Consider the following 22,019-nt stretch of genomic DNA (forward strand, 5'->3'; position numbering starts at 1 on the left):
GAAAGGTAAAGGTAAAGGACCCCTGGACAGTTAAATCCAGTCAAATTTGACTATGGGGTGCAGCACTCATGTCTGCTTTCAGGCCGAGGGAACCGGCCTTTGTCCATAGACAGCTTTCCGGGTCATGTGGCCAGCAGGACCAAACCGCTTCTGGCGCAATGGGACACCGTGATGGAAACCAGAGCACACAGAAATGCCGTTTACCTTCCCGCCACAGCGGTACCTATTTATCTACTCATGCTGGTATGCTTTCATACTGCTAGGTTGGCAGGAGCTGGGACAGAGCAAGGGGAGTTCACCCCATTGTGCAGATTCTAACTGCCAACCTTACAATTGGCAAGCCCCAGAGGCTCAGTGGTTTAGACACCTGGGCCCCATGGAGAGCCATCTTCCAATATCTCAAGGGCTGTCACACAGAAGATGGAACAAGCTTGTTTTCTCCTGCTTTGAAGGGCAGGACTCAAACCCATGGCTTCAAGTTACAAGAAAGGAGATTTCAACTAAACACCAGGAGGAAGACAATAAGAGCCCTTTGGCAGTGAAACGGTCTCTGCTTCCTGGGAGGTTTTTAAGCAAATGTTGGATGGCCATCTGTCATGATGCTTTAGTTGACCTTCCTGCATTGTAGAGGATTGGACTAGATGACCCTTGGGGTCCCTTCCAACTCTACAATTCTATTCCCCACCCCTGCCACCCTGAAGATTAGTTGAGGGTGTGACCAAGTGTGACTGCTGGCAGCATGTTAACTCCTTACAACCCTGGACATGTATATCGGCTGCCTCCCAAAGTTTCATCATGTCAGGACAGACAACCCAGGGTGGTGCATGCTGTTTATGGGGTGGGGCTAAGCAGATAGGCTTTAAAAAAATAAAAGGGGGCATCTTCATGCCACTATTTATTCAAATTTCTAGGGTGTTTACCTGATAGTCTGTCTGCAAAGAGAGCCCACAAGTATTTGGGCAGGAGGGAGGCATAGATGTGGCCACAAGTCACTCCCTGGCCAGTTTCTGGCAAGTAGATGTAAGCATTCCAGTCTGGGAGCATCATTTCAGCTGTCCTCCCACAGAGGAGAAACCCTAAACTGAAATTCATATTCCCAGTTGCTGGCTTTGGGACTTCTGTGCGGACACCCTTTTCTCTTTCACAGCAACTGTTGAATTTAATATTGAAACAATCCCTCAGCATTTAAAAGCAACATCCTGTCCCTGGTTCCTGCCCAACTTGTGTCAGCCATATGCGTTTTGAACGACAAACCTCCTGTAGCCCCCACTGCTTGCATGTGGGGCTCCGACTTGTCCCGAGAGCTGGTCTTACGGCTGCCACAGGCCCTCCAGGAGGCCACTCATGGCTTCCTTTGCGGTTCCGTGAGTTCTTGAGTTCTTTGCGGTCTCTGCTCCCTCCCTGCGCACCCCCGGCGCCCAGGCACAGCTAACGGAAAATGATCTGAAAGTGCTCCTCTGAGGCAACCGACTTCCCAGGGATGTGGTTTCTGCTCAGCGCGTGGCGGGGTGTGTGTATGTGCTTCAACCTTGACGTTTTGAGAAGCAGGAAGCCAGAGGAGATCTGCTGAAGATGGGCAAGCAGGTGGTGGCTCTTGCTCCCGTGAAGCGGCTTCTCCCCTCTGCAACTGGCTCCTCTGAGATGTGAAGTAAGTTTTGTGGGAAATGGGGTGGGGGGAGGAAGAGCCCCTTCGCCTGTCTAGCAGGGAGGCTGCTGGTGTGAAACCTCAAAGAGGAGGGAGGTGCCTCCTGGCCACCCGCTGCCCAGGCTCAGCAGGCGGAGGCAGGAGCCTGGCTGCCTCTCAGCTCCCTCGCCCTTCCTCCCCAGGGGAGAAGAGGCAGGCGCTGGCCGGCTGGCCCAAGGCAGGATCTGAGAGGGTGGGGGGATGGGGCAGCCACACAAGCACAGTTCCCCCAGGCAGAAGAGAAGCTGGACAATGGCTGCTTCCTCCAGATGGCCTTCAGGAAACCTGAGGCTGCCCTGTCCTTCTCCTCCAGACAAAGGCCAGTGGTTCTCATGGCTGACCCTCTTGGTGTGCATGTAGAGCCAGCCCATCATTTCACTAAAAGCAATGCAGAATTTAGAAATTGTTAGAAAGACATCACTGACTTATTTTAATAAAATATGCACGCCACTCGATTGTAGGAAAAAACCTCAAAGCGGTTTACAAAAAATATAAAATGATTACAAATCACTAAAAAAACCTACAAACATAATATATAAAGTTAAAAAGCACAATAAATTAGACTAAAACAAATTTAAAATCCTGCAGACTTCTAAACAGCTGGGTAGCCTTGGGGAGTGCCGAAGTGTCAGTGCTGCTACACTAAAGAATCAGGTTCCTACTGAAACAGTGCAGGTATGATGTGGCACATGAAAAAGGGCCATTTCCACCAACTGAACATGCACGGTAAGGCCATCTTGTAGGTAAACTGGTCCCAAGTTGTTTAAAGTCATTATATCCGAAGAGAGAGGCTGGGAACAGGAGTGTTCCAGCCTGACAAAGAGGTACAATTTGTAGGTACCCTCAGGGACTGTGTCCTAGAACAGCTGGAGCCCAGCAGAGGCAGTGGCACCCAGGATCTGGTGTGAAATGTTAAGTGCTGTTGATCCAGTTTGGGCTGGGTGTTCATTAGTATGTGGATGAAACCCAGCTCTACCTCTCTTTTAAATCAGAACCAGTGAAGGCAGTGAATGTCCTGTGTGTCTGAAGTGAAGTTACAGGGAACCAGGCAGAGGGCCTTCTTGGTAGTGGCACCCGCCCTGTAGAATGGCCTCCCATCAGATGTCAAGGAAATAAACAACTATCTGACTTTTAGAAGACATCTGAAGGCAGCCCTGTTGTGGGAAGTTTTTAATGTTAGATGTTTTATTGTGTTTTTAATATTTTGTTGGGAGCCGCCCAGAGTGGCTGGAGAAGCCCAGCCAGATGGGCGGGGTATAAATAATAAACTGTTGTTGCTGCTGCTGCTGTAGGGACCACTGTGCACCAAAGCAATATAGAGCTAAATGAGACTTGGCAAGAGAACCTAGCACAGTCACGTTAGGCTTCGAGAGAGGCGCCCTGACTGGCAAAAAGGAAGCAGAGGGGCAAAGTCCAGAAGGTCAAGCTCCTCAAAGTTCTTGGAAATAAAAGAGGAGGAGGAGGAGAGGCTTGGGAGTTGTAAAAGCTCAGCAGGTCAGGCAAGATAGCACAAGGGCCCAGAGGATGCCTTTGTGGTTAGCAAGCAGAATCAGATAAGCCGTGAGAGGCAAGAAGAAATTCTTAAGAAAACCAAAATGCCACCCACATCAAGGAAACCAAAAGGACACAAAACTTGGGGGGGGGGGGGACGCAAGCGGCCAATAAGGGATCCGAAAAATAATAATAATTTAAAAAAAGAATTCATAGAATCATAGAGTTGGAAGAGACCACAAGGGCCATCGAGTCCAACCCCCTGCCAAGCAGGAAACATTCTGAGGCTCACATTGGTAAAACCATAAAGACCAACAGCAACAAATTCTTTAAATGTGTTCGTAGAAGGAGACGGCCCTGGGAAGCAGGTGGGCAGGTCCCTTTTGTTTTTCACATTCATCCTTCCCTCAGGGGAAAGGTTTCTTGTGAACACCACCCTCCACAAGTCCTATCAGCCACTTCCTTCACCCCACCATCTGTTTAAAAGCAGCTCTGCCATCTTGCAGATTTAATGTGCCAGTGTTCCCATTTGTGTTGAAGAGGAACCCATCATTTGCACAGGCTCATCCCAAAATGATATGGGATGGAAAATATGACCTAATAGGCATTATTGAAAACTGGTAGGATGAGACTCATGAATGAAGTGTAGAAGTTGGACTTGGAGCATGGAAGGCAGGTTAAGAGTGTTTGGGTAGGAGTGTTTTAGGATAGGAAAACAGCAGTGACATCACTGTGGGAGTCTGCTATAGACCTCCAAGCCGGACTGAAGACTTGGATGAGGCCTTCCCAGAATAGATGACTAAATATTCACAAATAAGTGGGAGATCAGCTCCCCTGATATCTGTTGGAACTCAAACTCTGCCAGGAATGCAAGGTACTCAAAAAATTCCTTGATTTTTGGAAGTCGCAGTCACCTTGGGTGGAAGTGACTACATCCTCTTAGAATCATAGAATTGGGAGCCCTTAAAGGCTTCTAATCCAACCCCCTGCCATGCAGGAATCACTACTAAAGAATCTCTGACAGGTGACCATCTGACCTTTGTAGAAAAACTTCCAATTAAGGAGATTCCACCAGCAGAAAACAAGTTTGATCCATCTTCCAGGTGATGGCCCTTCAAATATTTGAAGATTGTCATCATGTCACCTCTCGGCCTCCTCTCCTCCAACTTCCTTAACTGTCTCTCATCAGACTTGGTTCCCAGACCCTTTGCCATCTTGGCTACCCTTTCCTGCCCACCCTCCAGCTTGTCCATCTCCTCCTCCATCTGACAGGGGTTCTTGAACTGAGATTCCTGCATTGCAGGGGGTGGACCAGCTGTCCCTTGGGGTCCCTTCCAACTCTACCATTCTATGATTCTAAATAAACCAGCAACAGACAGCCAATAAAAAGTTGGGGGGTCGCAACTTAGCAAGACACACAACTCCTTGTCTCCTTTCTCCAGGGAGCGGGTGCTAGAAGGCTGGTGCTGGTCAGCAGCTGCGGCCTGCAGGCTTCCTGCAGCCCTCCAGAGCGAGCCACAGAGCGAGACTGGCAGCGATGAGCCCAAATTGCACCAACTGCACCCGTCCAACCGACCAGGCCTTTGCTGGCATGTACGCCCTTATCTTTGCGGTCGGCCTCCCGCTGAACATTGCAGCGCTGTGCATCTTTGTTTTGGGCCGCGCCGGGCGCTCCATCACCATCACCTACATGAAGAACCTGGTGGCCTGCGACCTGCTGCTTCTGGCCTCGCTGCCGCTGAGGGTGCACTTCTACGGCTGGCGGCCTCAGCTGCCTCAGCTGCTGTGCGAAGTGGTGGGCACGCTGCTCCTGGTCAACATGTACTGCAGCATCTTCCTGCTGACCTGCCTCAGCTGGGACCGCTGCCTGGCCGTCTGCTTCCCGCTCAGTCCAAGGGCCCAAGCCGTGCGCCAGCAGGCCAGGTACATCTGCGCAGGGGTGTGGGCCTTGAGCATCGCAGGGACCATCCCCACCTACGTCACACAGAGGAAGCAGGGGCAGCACAGGCTCTGCTTCGACGAACGCCCCCACTACATCACGGCCCGCGGGGTCCCCACCGCCATGGCGCTCGCCTTCGCCCTGCCGCTGGCCATCATGGTGACCTGCTCCTGCCAGCTCCTGCGTGCCGTGCACCACAGCGGGGCCGTTCAGATGGAGTTGGTCAACGGCACGAAGATCCGTCACATGGTGGGGACCAACGTGGGCATCTTCCTGGGCTGCTTCTTGCCCTACCACATGGTGGTTCTTCTGTACCAGGCACCACAGCTGCAGGGGGAGTGCTTGGACATGGCCTACCAGTGCGCCCTGCTCCTGGCCTGCGCAAACGCCGCCCTGGACCCCCTGGCCTATTACTTTGCCACAGAGACCTTCCAGCACCTGGTGCCATTGGATTACCTGCTCAGAGGCTGGGGCTCCCACAGCAACCCACAGCAACACCACAGCTCCCACAGCAACAACGCCAGGGGCACGAGGAACCTTGGCCAGGCCTTGAGGGCCCAGGGTCTCGTTGGGCTGCCCTCGGGTGAGGAGATGCTACCCTTGGAAGGGGCAGAGGCCACCAGAGCAGAGGCAAACGGCAGCACAAGCATTTGTGAGGTGGCGGCTTGACTGGCACAGTTGTGGGTGTCTGGTCCTGCCCTGCTGCTCAAGGAAGGTAGTACCAGGAGCATTGAGGCCGCTCATGCCAGGAGGAAAGGCTCCCTCAGGGGGGCTGGGAAGGGTACAGAATCCTTGAGCTGTAGAGCTGGAAGGGCCCTAGGAGACATCTAGTCCAACCCCCTGCAATACAGGTAGCAGTGCGCGTTACCAGTAGCAGAGCTGGTCCCTTCAGTCTCCACAACTGCTTCATGGGGGCCAGAGAAGAGTTGCTGTGCTCCTTAGCCCTGACGCTCCTGTGCGGATCCTGCTTTTTCTAATAAAGAGTTCACCACTTGCTTCGTGTGATTTGCTGCTGGTTCTCTCCTGTCCCACACCAACCTCTGTCTGCCTTCCCAGCAACCAGGCCAGAGTGTGGCGCTGCCTGTCCTCCTCCTCTGTCTGGGCTGTAGATCTCAGCTGGGGGGGGGAGGGGTTGGCTCTGCCTGCCATTGGCTCCAGCTCCACCTCCGGTTGGCCTCCTCCAGGGGGTGAGGGCGGTCTTGATCCCGCACCCTGAAAATCCTGAGATGGCTTGTCCTTTCCCAGCCCAAAGAGCAGCCCATCTCTGCCCTAAACCACTTTGAGATTAAATGAGAAATAAATTCAGTTGCAGACAGAGCACATGACAGTCCTTTTATTCTCCTGCTTCTTCGGAAGTAACATGGGAAACAGCTTGTGATTCGTCTGCCTAAGGCACTGGCAGGCAGGGCTCCCCATTCACCCCTCAGAAAGGAGAAGGCAAGTGGGCGGCCACGACCCCCTCCCAGGATGCGCAAGGCTCCTGTGCTCTGGGCCCAGCCTCCCTCGCAAGGCTGCCACCACCCTCCTTGGCAAGCCCCCCCCCCAAGAGGCTGCCCACCCGCCCATTGGCCAAGCGACATTTCCTTCCATTTCCCCAAACACCCTAATTTGGTGGTGGGTCTCCCGACGGAACTGGCCAGCAGCATAGTCGTCTAATGCTCTGGCTAATCTGTGGAACTCCCTGCCACAAGATGGTGGCGCTGATGGCCCCTGGCTGGTCGGCTTTCAAAAGAGAGGCCCTCCTTCTGCATCCCCGGCCTCTCCTTGCACGACCTCCCAGGCATCTGGGCCCAACAGCCGGTAGTTCCTTCCGCGGTACGTGCTCACATCCTGGGCACGGCTGGCGCGCGTCGCTTCATAGATCTCTCGCACCGCCGGCGGGAGCGGGGGGAACCCTGCGAGGTGGGCCAGCTCCTCCGCGTAGCTCCACTGCTGGGCCCGGAGGCGAAGGAAGTGCCGCGCCAGACCCCCCTGGCGCAGGTGCCGGTCCAGCTGCGCTTGGGCATCGGCCTCCATCTCGGCGGCGGAGGGCAGCGGGCAGCCGCCCTTCAGCACCGCCAGGGCGAAGAGCGCCTGGCAGTGGAAATGCGGGAAGGGGCAGATCTGCTGGCAGACGCCGACCAGGAACAGCGACGGGTGCCGGGGGGCCAGCAGGTGCCGGTACAGGGGCCCCAGCCCGTACTCCGTCTCCCGCAAGCCCAGCTGCGCCAGATCCAGGAAGGGGAAGCGGTATTGGTAGCCCGTGCAGAGGATCAAGGCGTCGGCCGGCAGCGCAGAGCCGTCCCTGGGCACCACCGTCTCCGCCGACACCCGAGCCAGAGGGGGAACCTGCAGCACGTCCCGGGGCAGCCCGCGGACCGGGGGGCCCTGGTGGCTCAGCACCACCCGCGCCGCCAGAGGGGCCAGCTGCAGCGCCAGGTCGACTCCGGAGGGGCCGGCGCCCACCAGCACCACCCTCTGCCCGGCAAAGGGCTCCGGGCGCCGGTAGGAGTGGCTGTGCAGGAGGCGGCCTGGAGAGGAGAGCAAAAGGCAGGCAGGGGTGGGTGGGTGCTGCGGGAAGGGCATGGCTCCCCCGCCCGCGAGCAGCTTTCTCTCGCCCGCAGGGCAGCCCACAGCTCCTCGGGCGCTCCAGCCCCCTTCCCCTCCCCTGGCCAGGGCATCCCCACCTGCTCCGCAACCCCAAATTAGGATAGTCCACCGTTTATGGACAGATCCCAGGGTGGAGTGCAACATTCAGAATAGATTTTAGGAAGCATCATAAGAAGAAGAGAACAGAAAGGCTAGTAATAGGCAGCACAACAATAAGATAACCGTAAGAAGAGTTCCCCCACCTTTAACAGGGGGAGGGGGCTTTTGTTTTTATTGTGGGTTTTGTGTTTTCATATTGCGATTTTATGTTGTAACCGCCCTGAGGAGTACAGGGGGGTATACAAATTTAATGAATAAGAATACAAATTCGAATAACGGCAACAGGCCCTAGATTATTTAATGGCTAAAGATCGGGACAAAGAGGAATGTTTTTGCCTGGCGCCTTAAGGCATGTAATGATGGTACCAGGCAAGCCTCCCTGGGGAGAGGCACTCCACAATCGGGGAGCCACCACAGAAAAGGCTTTAGAAGACTTCTAAAGGCAGCCCTGTTTAGTGAAGCTTTTAATGTTTAATAGGTTATTGTATTTTAGTGTTTTGTTGAAAGCTGCCCAGAGTGGCTGGGGAAACCCAGCCAGATGGGTGGGGTATAAATAATAAATTATTAATAATAATAATATTAAAAATGTGACCACCAGAAGGAGACTCTGGACAGACAAAAGGAACGGCTTATCCACACAAGGCAAATTTGCAGAACTGGCAACAAGAAGACCTGCCCTCAGCTTTAAAGAGGACCTTCCCACCACTGGCTCTTAGTCGGGTCAGCTGTACAGAGCCTTCAGCTTCCACAGCAGTCTACCTGTGAAGGTCAGCTACTGGGGAGAAAGGGGGGGAGAGCTGGCCTTCAGGCCCTGCTTGGCCCTGGCTGGCCACTGTGGGAAACGGGATGGGGGGGTGACATCGGAAGAGCCCCCTTTAGCCTGGCCAGGCTGCTGCCTCAGAGCTCCTCCTTGGTCCTTACCTTGAAAGCTGTCCAGGCCAGGAATGGGAGGGATGAATGGGTTGGCATAATGGCTGCAAAAACAGGATTGTCAGGGCACATGACCAGCCATGTCCCACCCCTGCCCCCACCTCTGCCCTGATTGGTTCCCAGAGACTAAGAGAACATGATTGCCACTGCCTGATAAAATTGGGAAGGGGGGAGGTCCTGAAAATGGTCCCTGGCCCTCCCCACAGCCCAGCCAGTTCCAGCCACCTTGGGCACTTGACATCAGCCAATGAGATTCCTGCATTGCATGAGGTTGGACTAGATGACCCTTGGGATCCCTTCCAACTTTACCATTCTGTGATTCTATGACTGCACCCCCCCCCCCCCCCGCTCAGTGTTGAGAATCCAGAGCAAAGGAATCCCAAGACTCTGCTTGAAAGACCTCCAGTGAGGGCACCCCCATCTCAGTAACTGGTTGTCCTAGGACTCTTACCATCAAGGCGTTTTGCCATGCCCCCCCCCCCAAGCAACACTCTAGCCCTCTTGTGTGATCATGTCCCCTGCTTGGTCTTTTCCTTTCCAGGCAAAGCACACCCAACCCCTTTCACCTCCCCTCCTCGGACCCTCTTTCTTGTCCCTTTTGACCCCATCCCTGCTTGTCTACACCCAGAAAGGACAGAGACCATAGGAGGCCTGACTGATGCAGGACACGGGTAAAGAAGCCTCAGGGTGCAGCTAACTCACACTTTCCTTGCCATGATTTCTGCAGCTCCTGCTGCCAAGTCACGCTTCCCCCTCCCCGGGCACAGGGCCAAAGGGATTTTGACTTTCATTGCGGAACTCACCCAGTGCAGACCATGACGGCATCAAAGTGCTTTGTGACTTTCTGGGTTGTCTCTGGCCCCTGCTGTGTGGCTGTGACCTCCCAGCCCCCTGGCTGGCCCTCGCTGCTGGACACAGGCCGGATGTGGCTCACCTCACTCCGGAACTGCAGGAGGGAGAAGAAGGCCCTCAGGCAGGGAGGGGGCCAGCGGAGACCCAGCAGTGGGCAGGGAAAGGCCTCTGGGGGGCAGAGGAACTCCTTGCTGGGACCAGAGAAGCCACAGCTCTGGAACAAGCTTGGAGAGGCTCCCGCTGAACCCCTGGAGATGCCAGGCAGCTCTTCATTTCTGACACAAGATGGTGGGGCATGGCCTGCCTGAGAGTCCCTGCCCCAGATGTATGGGGACTGCCTATTCCAAGCTCTTGTGCTCGGATCCTGTTCAGGCATTGTGAGAACAGGATGCTGGATGAGATGGGCCATTGGCCTGATCCTGCGGGCTCTTCTTAGGTTCTTAGTGGCCAGAGAAATGCCACATGCTCAGGGGTACTCTTTATGTTGGACCAAAAAGAGATCCTGAGTCCTTGCTGCTGTGGCCTCCCTCTGACCTACATCATCCAGACATCATAGATATGTCACAGAAAAGGTGGCGGCTCAGGTAGAACCTGAGATCCAGGCCTGCCCCGTCACTCAACTATAGTTCTCTGGCCCCTGAGTCAAGTCAAATACACCCCTTCATCCCATTATGGGGCAGGTAGGCATTGTGATTGAGTCTGACACTCAGTCTGACACTCTTTGGGGTCATGACTCCTTGGGAAAGCCCTGCGGAGTGACTGTACATCCCAGGGATTATGGTGGGCTCTCTCACCCCTCCCCTTATACCTTGGGTCCTACATGCACTGGAACTGAGAAGATTGATACAAGTAATTTCTTATGAATTTCTAAAGTTTTCCCAGCAAGCCAGTACATAGATACATTTTTCAGTGAATTGCGACATTTGGTTCTGGCACTTTCCCTGTTTTCCTTTGTTGGAGACCTGGGGCTCAGAGCGGAGTCATGGGCTCCTCCTGCAAATTGAGCCGAGCTTCCCTTGCAGATGCCTTTGCAGATGCAGTGGTACCTCAGTTTTCGAACGTAATCCATTCCAGAAGACCATTCAAGTTCTGAAACATTCGAAAACCGAAAACTCAAAATGGAATCCTCAAAACAGAAAACTCAAAACGGAAGCCGTGTGGCACGTTTGACTTCCAAGGCATGTTCGAAAACTGAAGCATCTACTTCCAGGTTGACAGCATTCGAAAACCAAAATATTTGTCAATGGAGACGTTTGAAAACCGAGGTACCACAGTTTGTTGCTCTTAATTTTCTAAGCATTAGGGGCTGCTATCAGGGATCTGGAGTTTATGATTAGACAGGCACTTTGTGAATGGAGTTCTGAACCTAAATGAATGAGGTTTGGGTAATGTGCAGCGAAGACCCCCTGTCCTTGCCTTGTGGTGAGGCAAGGCTCATGGTGGGGAGGTCTCTCACCCCCCTCCAATTTCCCAGTAACAGACTCAAGCGCCGCCACCCCACCTGAGTCTCACCTGGATGTGGTCGTAGACCCCAAAATGCTCCGCGTAGCTTTCCAGGTAGGCCAGCACATCCGAGTGGTGGAGGAAGGAAGGCAGCGCCGGGTCAAAGGGGAAGTCAGGAAAGGCCATCACCTCCTTGGGCAGGTTGGTCCTGGGAGGGGGAACAGGACGCAGCCGCAGGATGAGCTCCCTTGCCTCCCAGGGACCCAAGACACACACATGGGGGTGAAAGAGGGGGCCATGTCCCCGGGTGGCTACCTGAGGTCCCGGTACATGCTGGAGTGAGTGGGCCGCCCCTCAGTCTCTTCCTCCAAGTAAACCCAGGTGCCTCCCAGGCAGCCAGAGGCTTCGAACACCACGGGAGGAGCAAACGTCTCGGGCGAGGCAAGGATGTGGCGGGCAACGCAAAGACCAGCAGCCCCAGCCCCAACCACGGCCACCTGCAGCTTCTGTGACGCCATCTTGCTGGAGGAGGAGAGGGAGAGAAGGGGAGATGAAACCTGCACTTGGCTGGCCCCACAGCAAGAAGGGGAGGGCGCCTCCTCTCCATTCACAAGAGTGTTCCCAGGGACAGACCCCCAAGAGGCGGCCGGGTGCCCCCTCAGGCCATCAACTGCGGCGTCTGAGGTTTGGTGGAGTGTTTTGTAGAGACGAAGTGCCACGAGAAAAAGGCCAGTGCTTTGCGTCCTGCACACTGCCATGTCCAATGCAGGTCAACTTCTATGAGGACTAGAAGCTTGCCTGCATTTGACTACACTTGTAGTTTAATGGTGAATTTTGGATATAATGGAGATGTAAAAGATTTGGATTATTATAAAAGATGCAGGAGGAAATGATTAACAATCGGATCCACAAAGGAGAGGAGGGGAGCCCAGGAGATTCTCTGGGATCTTGTCTGTATGTTGTATGTTGGATATCTGATGGTAAAACTGTAATTTGAAAAACCAAACAATTTTGTTTTAAAAAAGTATGATGCTTTTAACTCAAGAAGAAGAAGCAGCAGCTTGCCTGCATTTGATAAGAAAGCCAAGATACTAAGCAGCCGCTTGCTGCCCAACAGGCCCCATCCTGTGCTTGGCAGGGATCCAGGAGCCCAAGAGGGGGAAAGCCTGTTTTCTCCTGCTCTGGAGGACCTGATCCAATGACTTCAAGTTACAAGAAGGAGAGTCCAACCAAACATCAGGAAGAATTTTCTGACAGTAAGAGCTGCTCAACAGTGGAACAGACTCTCACAAGAGGTTGTGGACTCTCCTTCCTTGGAGGTTTCTAAGCAGAGGTTAAGTGACCATCTGTCATGGATGCTTGCTTGCGTTATTTATTTATTTACGTTTTTATTTATTTATTATTTTATTTACACCCCACCCATCTGGCTGGGTTTCCCCAGACACTCTGAGTGGCTTACAGTACATATAAAACATAGTAAACCTCAAACGTTAAAAAACCTCCTGATACAGGGCTGCCTTCAGGTGTCCTCTAGCAGTCAGATAGCTGTTCATTTCCTTGTCTTTGGATGGGAGGGTGTTAGCTGAGATGCCTTCGTTGCTGGGCCTGGACTAGATGGCCCTTGGGATCCCTTCCAACTCAACTCTGTGTGGAGTTGGCAGGCAGCTGGGGAAGCGTGAGGGGACAGCCAAGCAAGCGGGTCAGCGCCTCGTTTGTCTCCCCTGGCACAGAAGACTTCGTCAGGAGTAAGTGGTCAAAGCCAAACTGAGAAAAAGCAAGGGGAATGCAATGACCTCTGCCAAGGAAACGCTGCCACTGCCTGGACTGGGTGCTGTCCAAGCTGCTTGGGAAGGAGCAATGGAATGGAGCCGATTCCAGGGACCGGGCAGAGATCCGCTTGAAAAGCCCAAGGGGCAAAAGTCCCCAGAAACCGGATCTGGATGGCTGGGGCCTGGCAGGGGCCAAACTGCGGCAGCTCCTTCCAGCCAATCCCACTCAGTCTCCAGAGGGCTGCAGGGTGCCAAAGAGCAGACAGGGAGGAGGGTGCCAGGCTGGGCCTGCCAGGGCAAGAGGGGCCTGTGCTGGAGCTCCCCCCCTCACTGTGCCCCCTTGCATGGGGGTGACCAAAGGGTAAACAAGTGGGCTGTGTCTGCCCCCCCTTCCCGACACTGTCTGAGCTGCGCTGTGAAACCTGAAGCCAGAGAAACACCATTAGGCACCTGGTGGAAACGCCAGACTCATGGAATGGGAGAGTTGGACGGGACCCCCCAGGGGCATCTAGCCACACCTTGCCATGCAGGCTGCTGAATAACCTCTGGTCTTTTAAATGTGCGCGGGGGGGGGGGGTATTTATTATTTTTATTACTACAAGAGTGGCACAAGGGAAGTAATAGTGCCACTGTATTCTGCTCTGGTCAGACCTCACCTGGAATACTGTGTCCAGTTCTGGCCACCACAGTTCAAGAAGGACACTGACAAACTGGAGGGCAACCAAAATGGTCAAAGGCCTGGAAACGATGCCTTATGAGGAACGGCTAAGGGAGCTGGGCATGTTTAGCCTGGAGAAGAGGAGGTTAAGGGGTGATATGATAGCCATGTTCAAATATATAAAAGGATGTCACATAGAGGAGGGAGAAAGGTTGTTTTCTGCTGCTCCAGAGAAGCGGACACGGAGCAATGGATCCAAACTACAAGAAAGAAGATTCCACCTAAACATTAGGAAGAACTTCCTGACAGTAAGAGCTGTTCGACAGTGGAATTTGCTGCCAAGGAGTGTGGTGGAGTCTCCTTCTTTGGAGGTCTTTAAGCAGAGGCTTGACAACCATATGTCAGGAGTGCTCTGATGGTGTTTCCTGCTTGGCAGGGGATTGGACTCCATGGCCCTTGTGGTCTCTTCCAACTCTATGATTCTATGATTATACTATGTTGTGCTTGTATAGAATCTTAGAGTTGGACGGGACCCCCCAGGGTCATCTAGGCCAACCCCCTGCAAACTGACCTGTGATCTTCCGACGAAGGGCGCGATCGACATTTAATAAAAAATCGTAAGCAGTTGAAGGCGCCCCGCCCACCCCCAGTCAGCCCCTCTCGGCGGCGCTCGGGTCTCCCCGCCTCGTCGGCGCCCCCACTAGTCCGCGCTTCCCGAGCCCAGGCCGCTTCTCTCCGCCGCTGCTCGGGGCTGCCCTGTTCAGGAGACCGCGCCAATCCCGCCCCCGACGCCGGCGCCCCTCTCGCCCGGCCGCCCGGCTCTGCCCTCGGAGCGGGTCTGGCTCTGTCCCCTACCTTCTCGGCGGGGCGGAGGGTGGCCGAAGCCCCTCGGAGGGCGGGCGGCGCTGCTGGCGGGGTCGCTCGCTCGCTCGCTCTCCGCCGCGGGGGCTGCTCTGCCGTCGGAAGTGGGCGAAGGCGGCGCGGAGGCACCTTTGGTCAAGCCCAGGGAGGGACGGGGCGGGGGGGGGCAGGCGGAGCAGCGGCGGCCCCGCCCCGCCCTCGACCTGCCGAATTCTTCCTCCAGGCCCCTCTTTCGTGTTTCCCCCTAGTCTTGCCTCTAAAGGACAGATTTCCTTGAGTGTGTCCAAAGGGGCATCCCGGGAGCCCGCCCCGTCCTCGGCTTCCTTTCCCTTCGCCCCTCCGCCCCCTCGGACCCTGCGGAGCTCCGCTAGAGCCAGGCAGCACCCGGCGGCGCCCTGCTCACTTGGGCCGAGGAAGCGCCTTCACAACCAGCGGCTTTGTACTTCTAATTATCCTCGACGTTGCAAGTTAGAGTCTCTGGAGAGCCTCGCGGACTGCGGCAGGTCGGGCTGGGCAGGCGGCGGGGGTCTCCCGCTCTCCCGGGGCTCCTCGGCTTGGGGGGGGGGGCGAGGCGGAGGCGTCTTGTCCCCGCCCTTGGACGCCTCCCTCCCCACAGGCCGCGCCCACGGGGACGGGGCTATAAAGGGCAGGGCGAGGCGCCCTTTGACTCCAGGGCGGAGCGCGCGGCCGCCGGGCTGCTGCTTGGAAGCCGCTTGCATTTTTGTAAATGAGCTGTAATGCTGTCCGAGCTTTTTTAAATTAGTTGTTACATTGTTTTTGGGTGAGAGCAACGAGGGAGCAGGTTCCTTGCGCAGCAGCCAGACTCTCTCTTCTCTTAGTCGCTTGGAAACTGTTCTGAATTTGAAGGGGGGGGGGGTGATAATCTCCCCTGCCGTCTTCCAGAGGCCCTGGTTGTCTGGGGAGATTTATCCACAGACATTAGCAAATTCAGCTGCTTGAAAGAAACTGGCTGATATAAAATAGGAGAATTCTGTTGTTTAAAAGAAAATAAAAGGGCACGCGGCACGGGCAGCAAGTTGTAGGAGTTGGTAGTGAAGCATTGCGTGGGAATTGTTAGACAAATGAGGGGGGAACTCCCCGATTCTTCTTTGGAGGGACCCTTAATCCCCAAGAGAGAGAGGCCGGACAACAGGCACGAGGGTGCGACTTTGTTTTATTAGAGCGGAGTCAACAGTGCATTGAGGGGCGTCTCCTCTGGGCTCCTGCTCCAAAGAGGCCGCCCCAAACAATAGAAATTCGGCTGCTTTTATTCTCTCTTGCTCCATGTCGCTCCTTTCCCACGGTGCCCCCCCCCCACCTCTTTGCCCTGCATTGCCACTGAGCTGGCCTTCAAACCTGGTTCTGAGCAGCCTGGCAGAGCACTCTTTCCGCATCCTTCCTTCCTTGTGCCTAATACGGAGTGCTTTTCGCTAAGTGAGCTTGCCAAAGGTTTCCTTGTCCTAATTATTTAAACTCCACATTCATTACCCAGTGCTTCTCCTGTCTTCATCTCCTAGAGACACGGGGAATGTTTTGAGCTCTCTGGCACAGGGCTCCTTCCTGATTGCATTCAAGGCCTGGCTGCCCCACTCTCCAACTGCAGGGAAAATCACCTAGACTTACTTAGGACAGCTGTATCTCTTTTGTTGTTGTTCTGAAGAACTTTCTTCTCTGCCGCTTTAGCTTATAGTGCATGCACTCTTGTTGCAAGGGATTGAGGCATCATTTCTCAGACCCTCCCCCAAAGCACCTGTTGGGGGTGGAATTGCATTTTTCCTAGCCAAGAAGGGTCACTGCAATTTGGAGTGCTGCCCAGAATGTGATTACACAGAAAAACAGGAATTTGCCCTGTGCTGAGTCCAAGCACTCCTCCTTCAAGCTAGTCACTGTCAACACTGACTGGCAGACAGTTCTTCCTGGAGAGGCCAGAGATGGAATTGGGAGCATGTCAGGTGCCACTCGGCCACCACAAGAGGGGCATGGCCCCCTGCTAAGGAGTGCCTGTGCTTCTAGGTAACAAGGACAAAAGCAACTTTCCCCATCTCCTTTATATAGCTTAGCTACACTGTAAGTCACTCTTGTATGAGAATACAGTGTTACCTCGGGTTACATACGCTTCAGGTTACATATGCTTCAGGTTACAGACTCCGCTAACCCAGAAATAGTGCTTCAGGTTAAGAACTTTGCTTCAGGATGAGAACAGAAATCCTGCGGCAGCGGCGCAGTGGCAGCAGGAGGCCCCATTAGCTAAAGTGATGCTTCAGGTTAAGAACAGTTTCAGGTTAAGAACGGACCTCCGGAACGAATTAAGTACTTAACCCGAGGTACCACTGTATATTCAATACAAGTTACAATTTGTTTCATTTGGAGGGATAAGTCCCACCAGTTGATTATTTTTGGCATTCCCTTTGCTGTGGTCTCTCTTTCTCTTTTCAGCTCTCTATTGATTTTTATCCTGAGATGTTGGATTTCGCCTATAGTCTCCTTTTTGAAGTTGGAGAGACATTGCAATATTTGGCTTTTGGTTGCTGTATTTTAGTATGCCGTTCTTAATGACACTTGGGATAGCTCATAATGAAATACAATCAACAATAAAATCAATGCAAGACAAGGAAACGCAAATTGACTGTAAAACAGCCATCAAGAAAGATGTAGTTAAAATATACTTAGGACTTTAAAAGATGAGTCTTTTCCTGGCACTGAAGAGATTCCAGATTAGGAGCCAAGCAAGCTCCATGAGCAGAAACACTCCACACCAGCGAAGAGGCCCTTTCCTCAGTTAGGAAATAAACAACTATCTGCCTTTTAGAAGACATCTGAAGGCAGTCCTGTTTAGGGAAGTTTTTAATGTCTGGTGTGTTATTGTGTTTTTAATGTTTTGTTGGAAGCCGTCCAGAGTGGCTGGGGAAACCCAGCCAGATGGGTGGGGTATAAATGAATCATTATTATTATTATTATTATTATTATTATTATTATTTATTATTATTATACCTGCCTCGCCTCACACAGTATGTAACCCTAGTGGAGAGCCTCTGCCAGTGAGTTTGGCACAGAAGCAGGTGGATGTATTCAGGTCTTTCTGTGGTGTTTCCTTTCCAGCTGGTCACTGTAGGAACTTTGTAACAAAAAAAATATTTTCTGTTTGCTTCCCCACCCCACAAATACATTTTCATTTTGTGTCATGTATTTTTAGATGGTAAGCCCGAGTGCAAGAGACTGTCTTGCTTTTGTTTTGTGAGCTATGCTACAAGCCCCCCCCCCCCAATTGTATTTATTTTTTGGTCAAAGGAGAAGGATAAAAAGTAAGTCTGCCTCCGGTGATCTGCTCAGCTGTCACTTGGGCACTTTGTCGTCTTAGATTGTCAACATCTTTTTGATCAGCCGGCCCCTTTGTCCTGCTGTGCCTCTTTGTAGTTTCGATTCACCATGTACTGCAACCAGCAGATGCTAAGTCCTTGAGAACAGCCTTATAAGAAGACAGGTTGTGCTGCTTTGGCCTTTCTGGTAACAAAAGGAAAGCAAACTTAAATTGCTGTGCTCAAAATGTTGGGTTTTTTTTTAAAAAAATATGTATATGTGTATGTATAATGTTGTTATTAATATCATGTTGTATGAGATCCTGAGCGTTTCGGAATAAGAAAGATTGCAAATTTGACTTTGTAAATACAGTTAAATGTAGTGCAAGTTCTAAGCCTGCTCTGCATGCTGTGGTCATTCCCGCCCCCCCGCCCCCCATCCGTTCACCTCCCTGGCAAAATATGTTTATAAGGTGTTTTTGCAGAGCAGTACAGAAGGCTGGCTGTTTTGATTCTAGAACTATGTCAACTGTAATATTAGTAGCTGCTCTTTAGCTAGGATAATTTATTAAATAAAGAGAATTTTTTTTCACATTAAATTCTGATTTGACCTGTAACCAGTTTGTTTCCTTCTATGCTGCATTCAAAGAAATCATGCTTGTGTATTTCTTTGTGGTAACTTCTGCATTTGGTGGATTTAATTTAATGGATCCCCAAGAGCTTATTTATTGTCTCCACCTCCTTCCTGACACAGGTGAGAGATGGTAATGAGTCCCTCTGAGAAGTGGCTTGGCTGAGTTGTTCCAGGAGGACAAAAAGGAAACAGATCATTTTTCTTAGCCACAAAATTATTGTTTTCCACTTCTTTTAAAAGTATAGAGATTTGATTGAATGCCTCTCTTGGGGCTGAATTTATGACACATTTTTTTAAAAACTGAGCTGGGAGTCATTTCACATCCGCCTGCACACACAGGGAGGGGAAAACGTCATGTCTGAATGGATGAGTTGGAGATCTTGTTTGTGCCCACACAAAGTCTGAAGTTCCAAATTGATTTCATGGACCACGTAAATATATTACTCTTTATTTCATGCATCTTTTAAAAATCCGTGTTTTTTTATGAGGGTGGTGGTGGAAGAAATCCAGACAGCTGGGAGGCCTGCAGGGAAAGAAAACAAAACTGTTGCACAGGGGCCAGTCCTCTGTCCCTCCTCTGGCTCCATCTAGTGACAAGTCCAAAGGGAAATGCAGAATGATGCATATTCAGGGTGCTGGGAGTTTGTGATTTACCCCCAAAGGAACTGCACTTACCAGAGTGGGCTACCAGGATGCTTTGGGAAAGTCCTGGCAACTGTAGTTTGTTCAGGGCGCCAGGAGTTGTTTGGAGGCTGCTAGTTCCCTTCCCTGAACTACAATTCCCAGGATCATTTGGCAGAAATCGTGGGAACTATAGTTTAGTTAGGACACCAAGGGCTGCTTCCCCCACCGAGCTACAGTTCCCAGAGTTATCTAGGAAGAGGAATGGGCTTTTAGACCTGTTTTGGGAACCGTAGTTCTGCGCAGGGTATCACAACCCTCAATGCCCTGAGCAAGCAGTAGTCCCCAGCATGCTGGGAACTGTAGCTTGCTCAGGGTGTCCAGGAGACCCTCTCAGAAGTACAACTCCTGGAGTCCCCTTGGGAAAGGCTGCAGGGAATATTCTCTGCCCACATAGGAAACTACAGTTCCCAGGTTGCCTTCAGGGATCTGCAAGGGGAATCAGGGTCTTCCCTCAAATTACAGCTCCCAGAATCCTTTGGGGACGCCCAGGCTACGGGAGTTGTAGTTTTCTGCGAGCTCGACAGGCCCCCTCCCCGCCCGGGAGTGGCGGGCGAAGCTGCGGGCGGCGCTGCTTCCGTGGAGCCTCCAAGTTCAGAGGCAGTCTCTCTGGGCTGCTCCGGCCACTGAGGGGGCCCAAGACGGCCACTTAGCCGCCTATATCTACGCCACGGTGGCGCCCGGGAGGCAGCACTTGCGGAGGAGAGAGCCCACCGCCCGCCCGCCCTGCCTCTCCTAAGATGGCGCTCATTCCGGCAGGCGCCGTGCCCTCGCCCAAGATGGCGGCGGCGCCTTACCCGCCCTCTCTTCGACGCGTTTCCCGCGCACCGTGCCTCTGCTAAGATGGCGCCTTGGGGCCGAGAGAGGTCCGCTGCCTCCGCGCCTCTCCCCAAATGGCGCCCGTTCCGGGAGGGGACCTGCCCTCGTCCAAGAGCAGGGCCCCCTCGCCGCCTCGGAGCCCGCCCAGCCCTACTGGCCCGCTCCCTCCTGGCTCCTGGCGGCCCCCAGCCCTACTGGCGCGCCCAGTTCGAGGCCGCGAGGCTCCGGGGCTCCAGACCTCCTGGCCCAGCTCCCTTTGGGGCCCCTGATGGGCCACCGGGGGGGGGGCACTGGAATAAAATATTGGCCGTGTCCCGCATAACTGAGCACATGATGCGGTGCAGGCACGAGATTTTTCTTTTTATTAAAGACGTTCTTGGTTTACAAAAGTACATGCCTTGTCTCTTTTTTTCAGGTTGTACAGTCTTTCTTCCAGATCAGTTACATTTGTGGAAAGACAGGAGTGTTGAATATAGAACAAGGTTGGGGAGGAAGAGGGCGGAGGGGTGGGGTGGGGAGGCTTATGGTACATTCATTTATATAGTGTAAGTGTGGGGTTTTGTGTCAGCGTCAACTGGGTAGGGTCTCTTTCCATTTGTTTATTACATTTCCTTGGTAGTGAGAGGTGTTGGGGGGCAGGGTGGGGTTGGTTGTCTGTGGTTGTTTGCAGTGGGGCTTGTTTGGGGGGGGGGGCTTGTTGGATCAGGTAAGCCGGATTGATTCCTATGCTGTCAGTGGATTCTTCTTGTTGTCCTGGTGGGCTGTGGATGTGATAAAGATGAGCCATACTGGGGTGAAGGCGTCCTCTTCTATTTGTCCCCAGGTCCGTTTCAGTTTATTGGTTATCTTTTCTAGCAAGACCATTTCCCATACAATTTGATACCTTTGGTCCATGTTTATTCCTGACAGGTCCCTCCAGTGTCTGAATCATAGAATCATAGAATCATAGAATCATAGAGTTGGAAGAGACCACAAGGGCCATCGAGTCCAACCCCCTGCCAAGCAGGAAACACCATCAGAGCACTCCTGACATATGGTTGTCAAGCCTCTGCTTAAAGACCTCCAAAGAAGGAGACTCCACCACACTCCTTGGCAGCAAATTCCACTGTCGAACAGCTCTTACTGTCAGGAAGTTCTTCCTAATGTTTAGGTGGAATCTTCTTTCTTGTAGTTTGTATCCATTGCTCCGTGTCCGCTTCTCTGGAGCAGCAGAAAACAACCTTTCTCCCTCCTCTATGTGACATCCTTTTATATATTTGAACATGGCTATCATATCACCCCTTAACCTCCTCTTCTCCAGGCTAAACATGCCCAGCTCCCTTAGCCGATCCTCATAAGGCATTGTTTCCAGGCCTTTGACCATTTTGGTTGCCCTCCTCTGGACACGTTCTAGTTTGTCAGTGTCCTTCTTGAACTGTGGTGCCCAGAACTGGACACAGTACTCCAGGTGAGGTCTGACCAGAGCAGAATACAGTGGCACTATAACTTCCCTTGATCTAGATGCTATACTCCTATTGATGCAGCCCAGAATTGCATTGGCTTTTTTAGCTGCCGCGTCACACTGTTGGCTCATGTTAAGTTTGTGGTCAACCAAGACTCCTAGATCCTTTTCACATGTACTGCTCTCAAGCCAGGTGTCACCCATCTTGTATTTGTGCCTCTCATTTTTTTTGCCCAAGTGCAATACTTTACATTTCTCCCTGTTAAAATTCATCTTGTTTGTTTTGGCCCAGTTCTCTAATCTGTCAAGGTCGTTTTGAAGTGTGATCCTGTCTTCTGGGGTGTTAGCCACCCCTCCCAGTTTGGTGTCATCTGCAAATTTGATCAGGATGCCCTTGAGTCCATCATCCAAGTCGTTGATAAAGATGTTGAATAAGACCGGGCCCAAGACAGAACCCTGTGGCACCCCACTAGTCACTCTTCTCCAGGATGAAGAGGAACCATTGATGAGCACCCTTTGGGTCCGGTCAGTCAGCCAGTTACAAATCCACTGAGTGGTAGCATAGTCAAGACCGCATTTTACCAGCTTCTTTACAAGAATATCATGGGGCACCTTGTCAAATGCCTTGCTGAAGTCAAGGTAGACTACATCCACTGCGTTCCCTTCATCTACCAGGCTTGTAATTCTGTCAAAAAATGAGATCAGGTTAGTCTGACATGACTTATTTTTCAGAAATCCATGCTGACTATTGGTGATCACAGCATTCCTTTCTAGGTGCTCACAGATTGTTTGCTTAATGATCTGCTCCAGAATCTTCCCTGGTATTGATGTTA

At 52.5% G+C, this 22,019-nt stretch overlaps 2 protein-coding genes across 5 annotated transcripts; one reads left to right on the plus strand and one right to left on the minus strand.

Annotated features, from left to right (window-relative positions):
- Positions 1–681: 681 nt before the first annotated feature.
- On the plus strand, positions 682–5,783 carry LOC310673730 (lysophosphatidic acid receptor 6-like; the record flags this gene model as incomplete). The annotated part of the gene is made up of 2 exons (XM_083432321.1): positions 682–1,648; positions 4,618–5,783. Exon 2 carries the CDS (start codon positions 4,713–4,715, stop codon positions 5,781–5,783), a length of 1,071 nt encoding a protein of 356 aa, XP_083288447.1. The 5' UTR covers positions 682–1,648; positions 4,618–4,712.
- Positions 5,784–6,432: 649 nt separating this feature from the next.
- On the minus strand, positions 6,433–14,875 carry LOC310673909 (uncharacterized protein). 4 transcript variants are annotated; one of them, XM_083432728.1, is made up of 6 exons: positions 14,736–14,875; positions 11,343–11,549; positions 11,097–11,235; positions 9,536–9,678; positions 8,724–8,776; positions 6,433–7,624 (listed from the first exon to the last, which is right to left on the minus strand). In XM_083432728.1, exons 2-6 carry the CDS (start codon positions 11,543–11,545, stop codon positions 6,840–6,842), a joined length of 1,323 nt encoding a protein of 440 aa, XP_083288854.1. In that variant the 5' UTR covers positions 11,546–11,549; positions 14,736–14,875; the 3' UTR covers positions 6,433–6,839. The 4 variants fall into 4 exon arrangements, with proteins under 4 accessions (XP_083288854.1, XP_083288852.1, XP_083288853.1 ...); XM_083432726.1 differs by having other exon boundaries at positions 14,719–14,875; XM_083432727.1 differs by having other exon boundaries at positions 14,310–14,875.
- Between the last annotated feature and the right edge of the window lie 7,144 nt (positions 14,876–22,019).

The sequence above is a fragment of the Podarcis tiliguerta genome (genome assembly GCF_965153285.1).
Source record: "Podarcis tiliguerta genome assembly, chromosome: 3".
NCBI classification, from domain to species: Eukaryota; Metazoa; Chordata; class Lepidosauria; order Squamata; family Lacertidae; genus Podarcis; species Podarcis tiliguerta.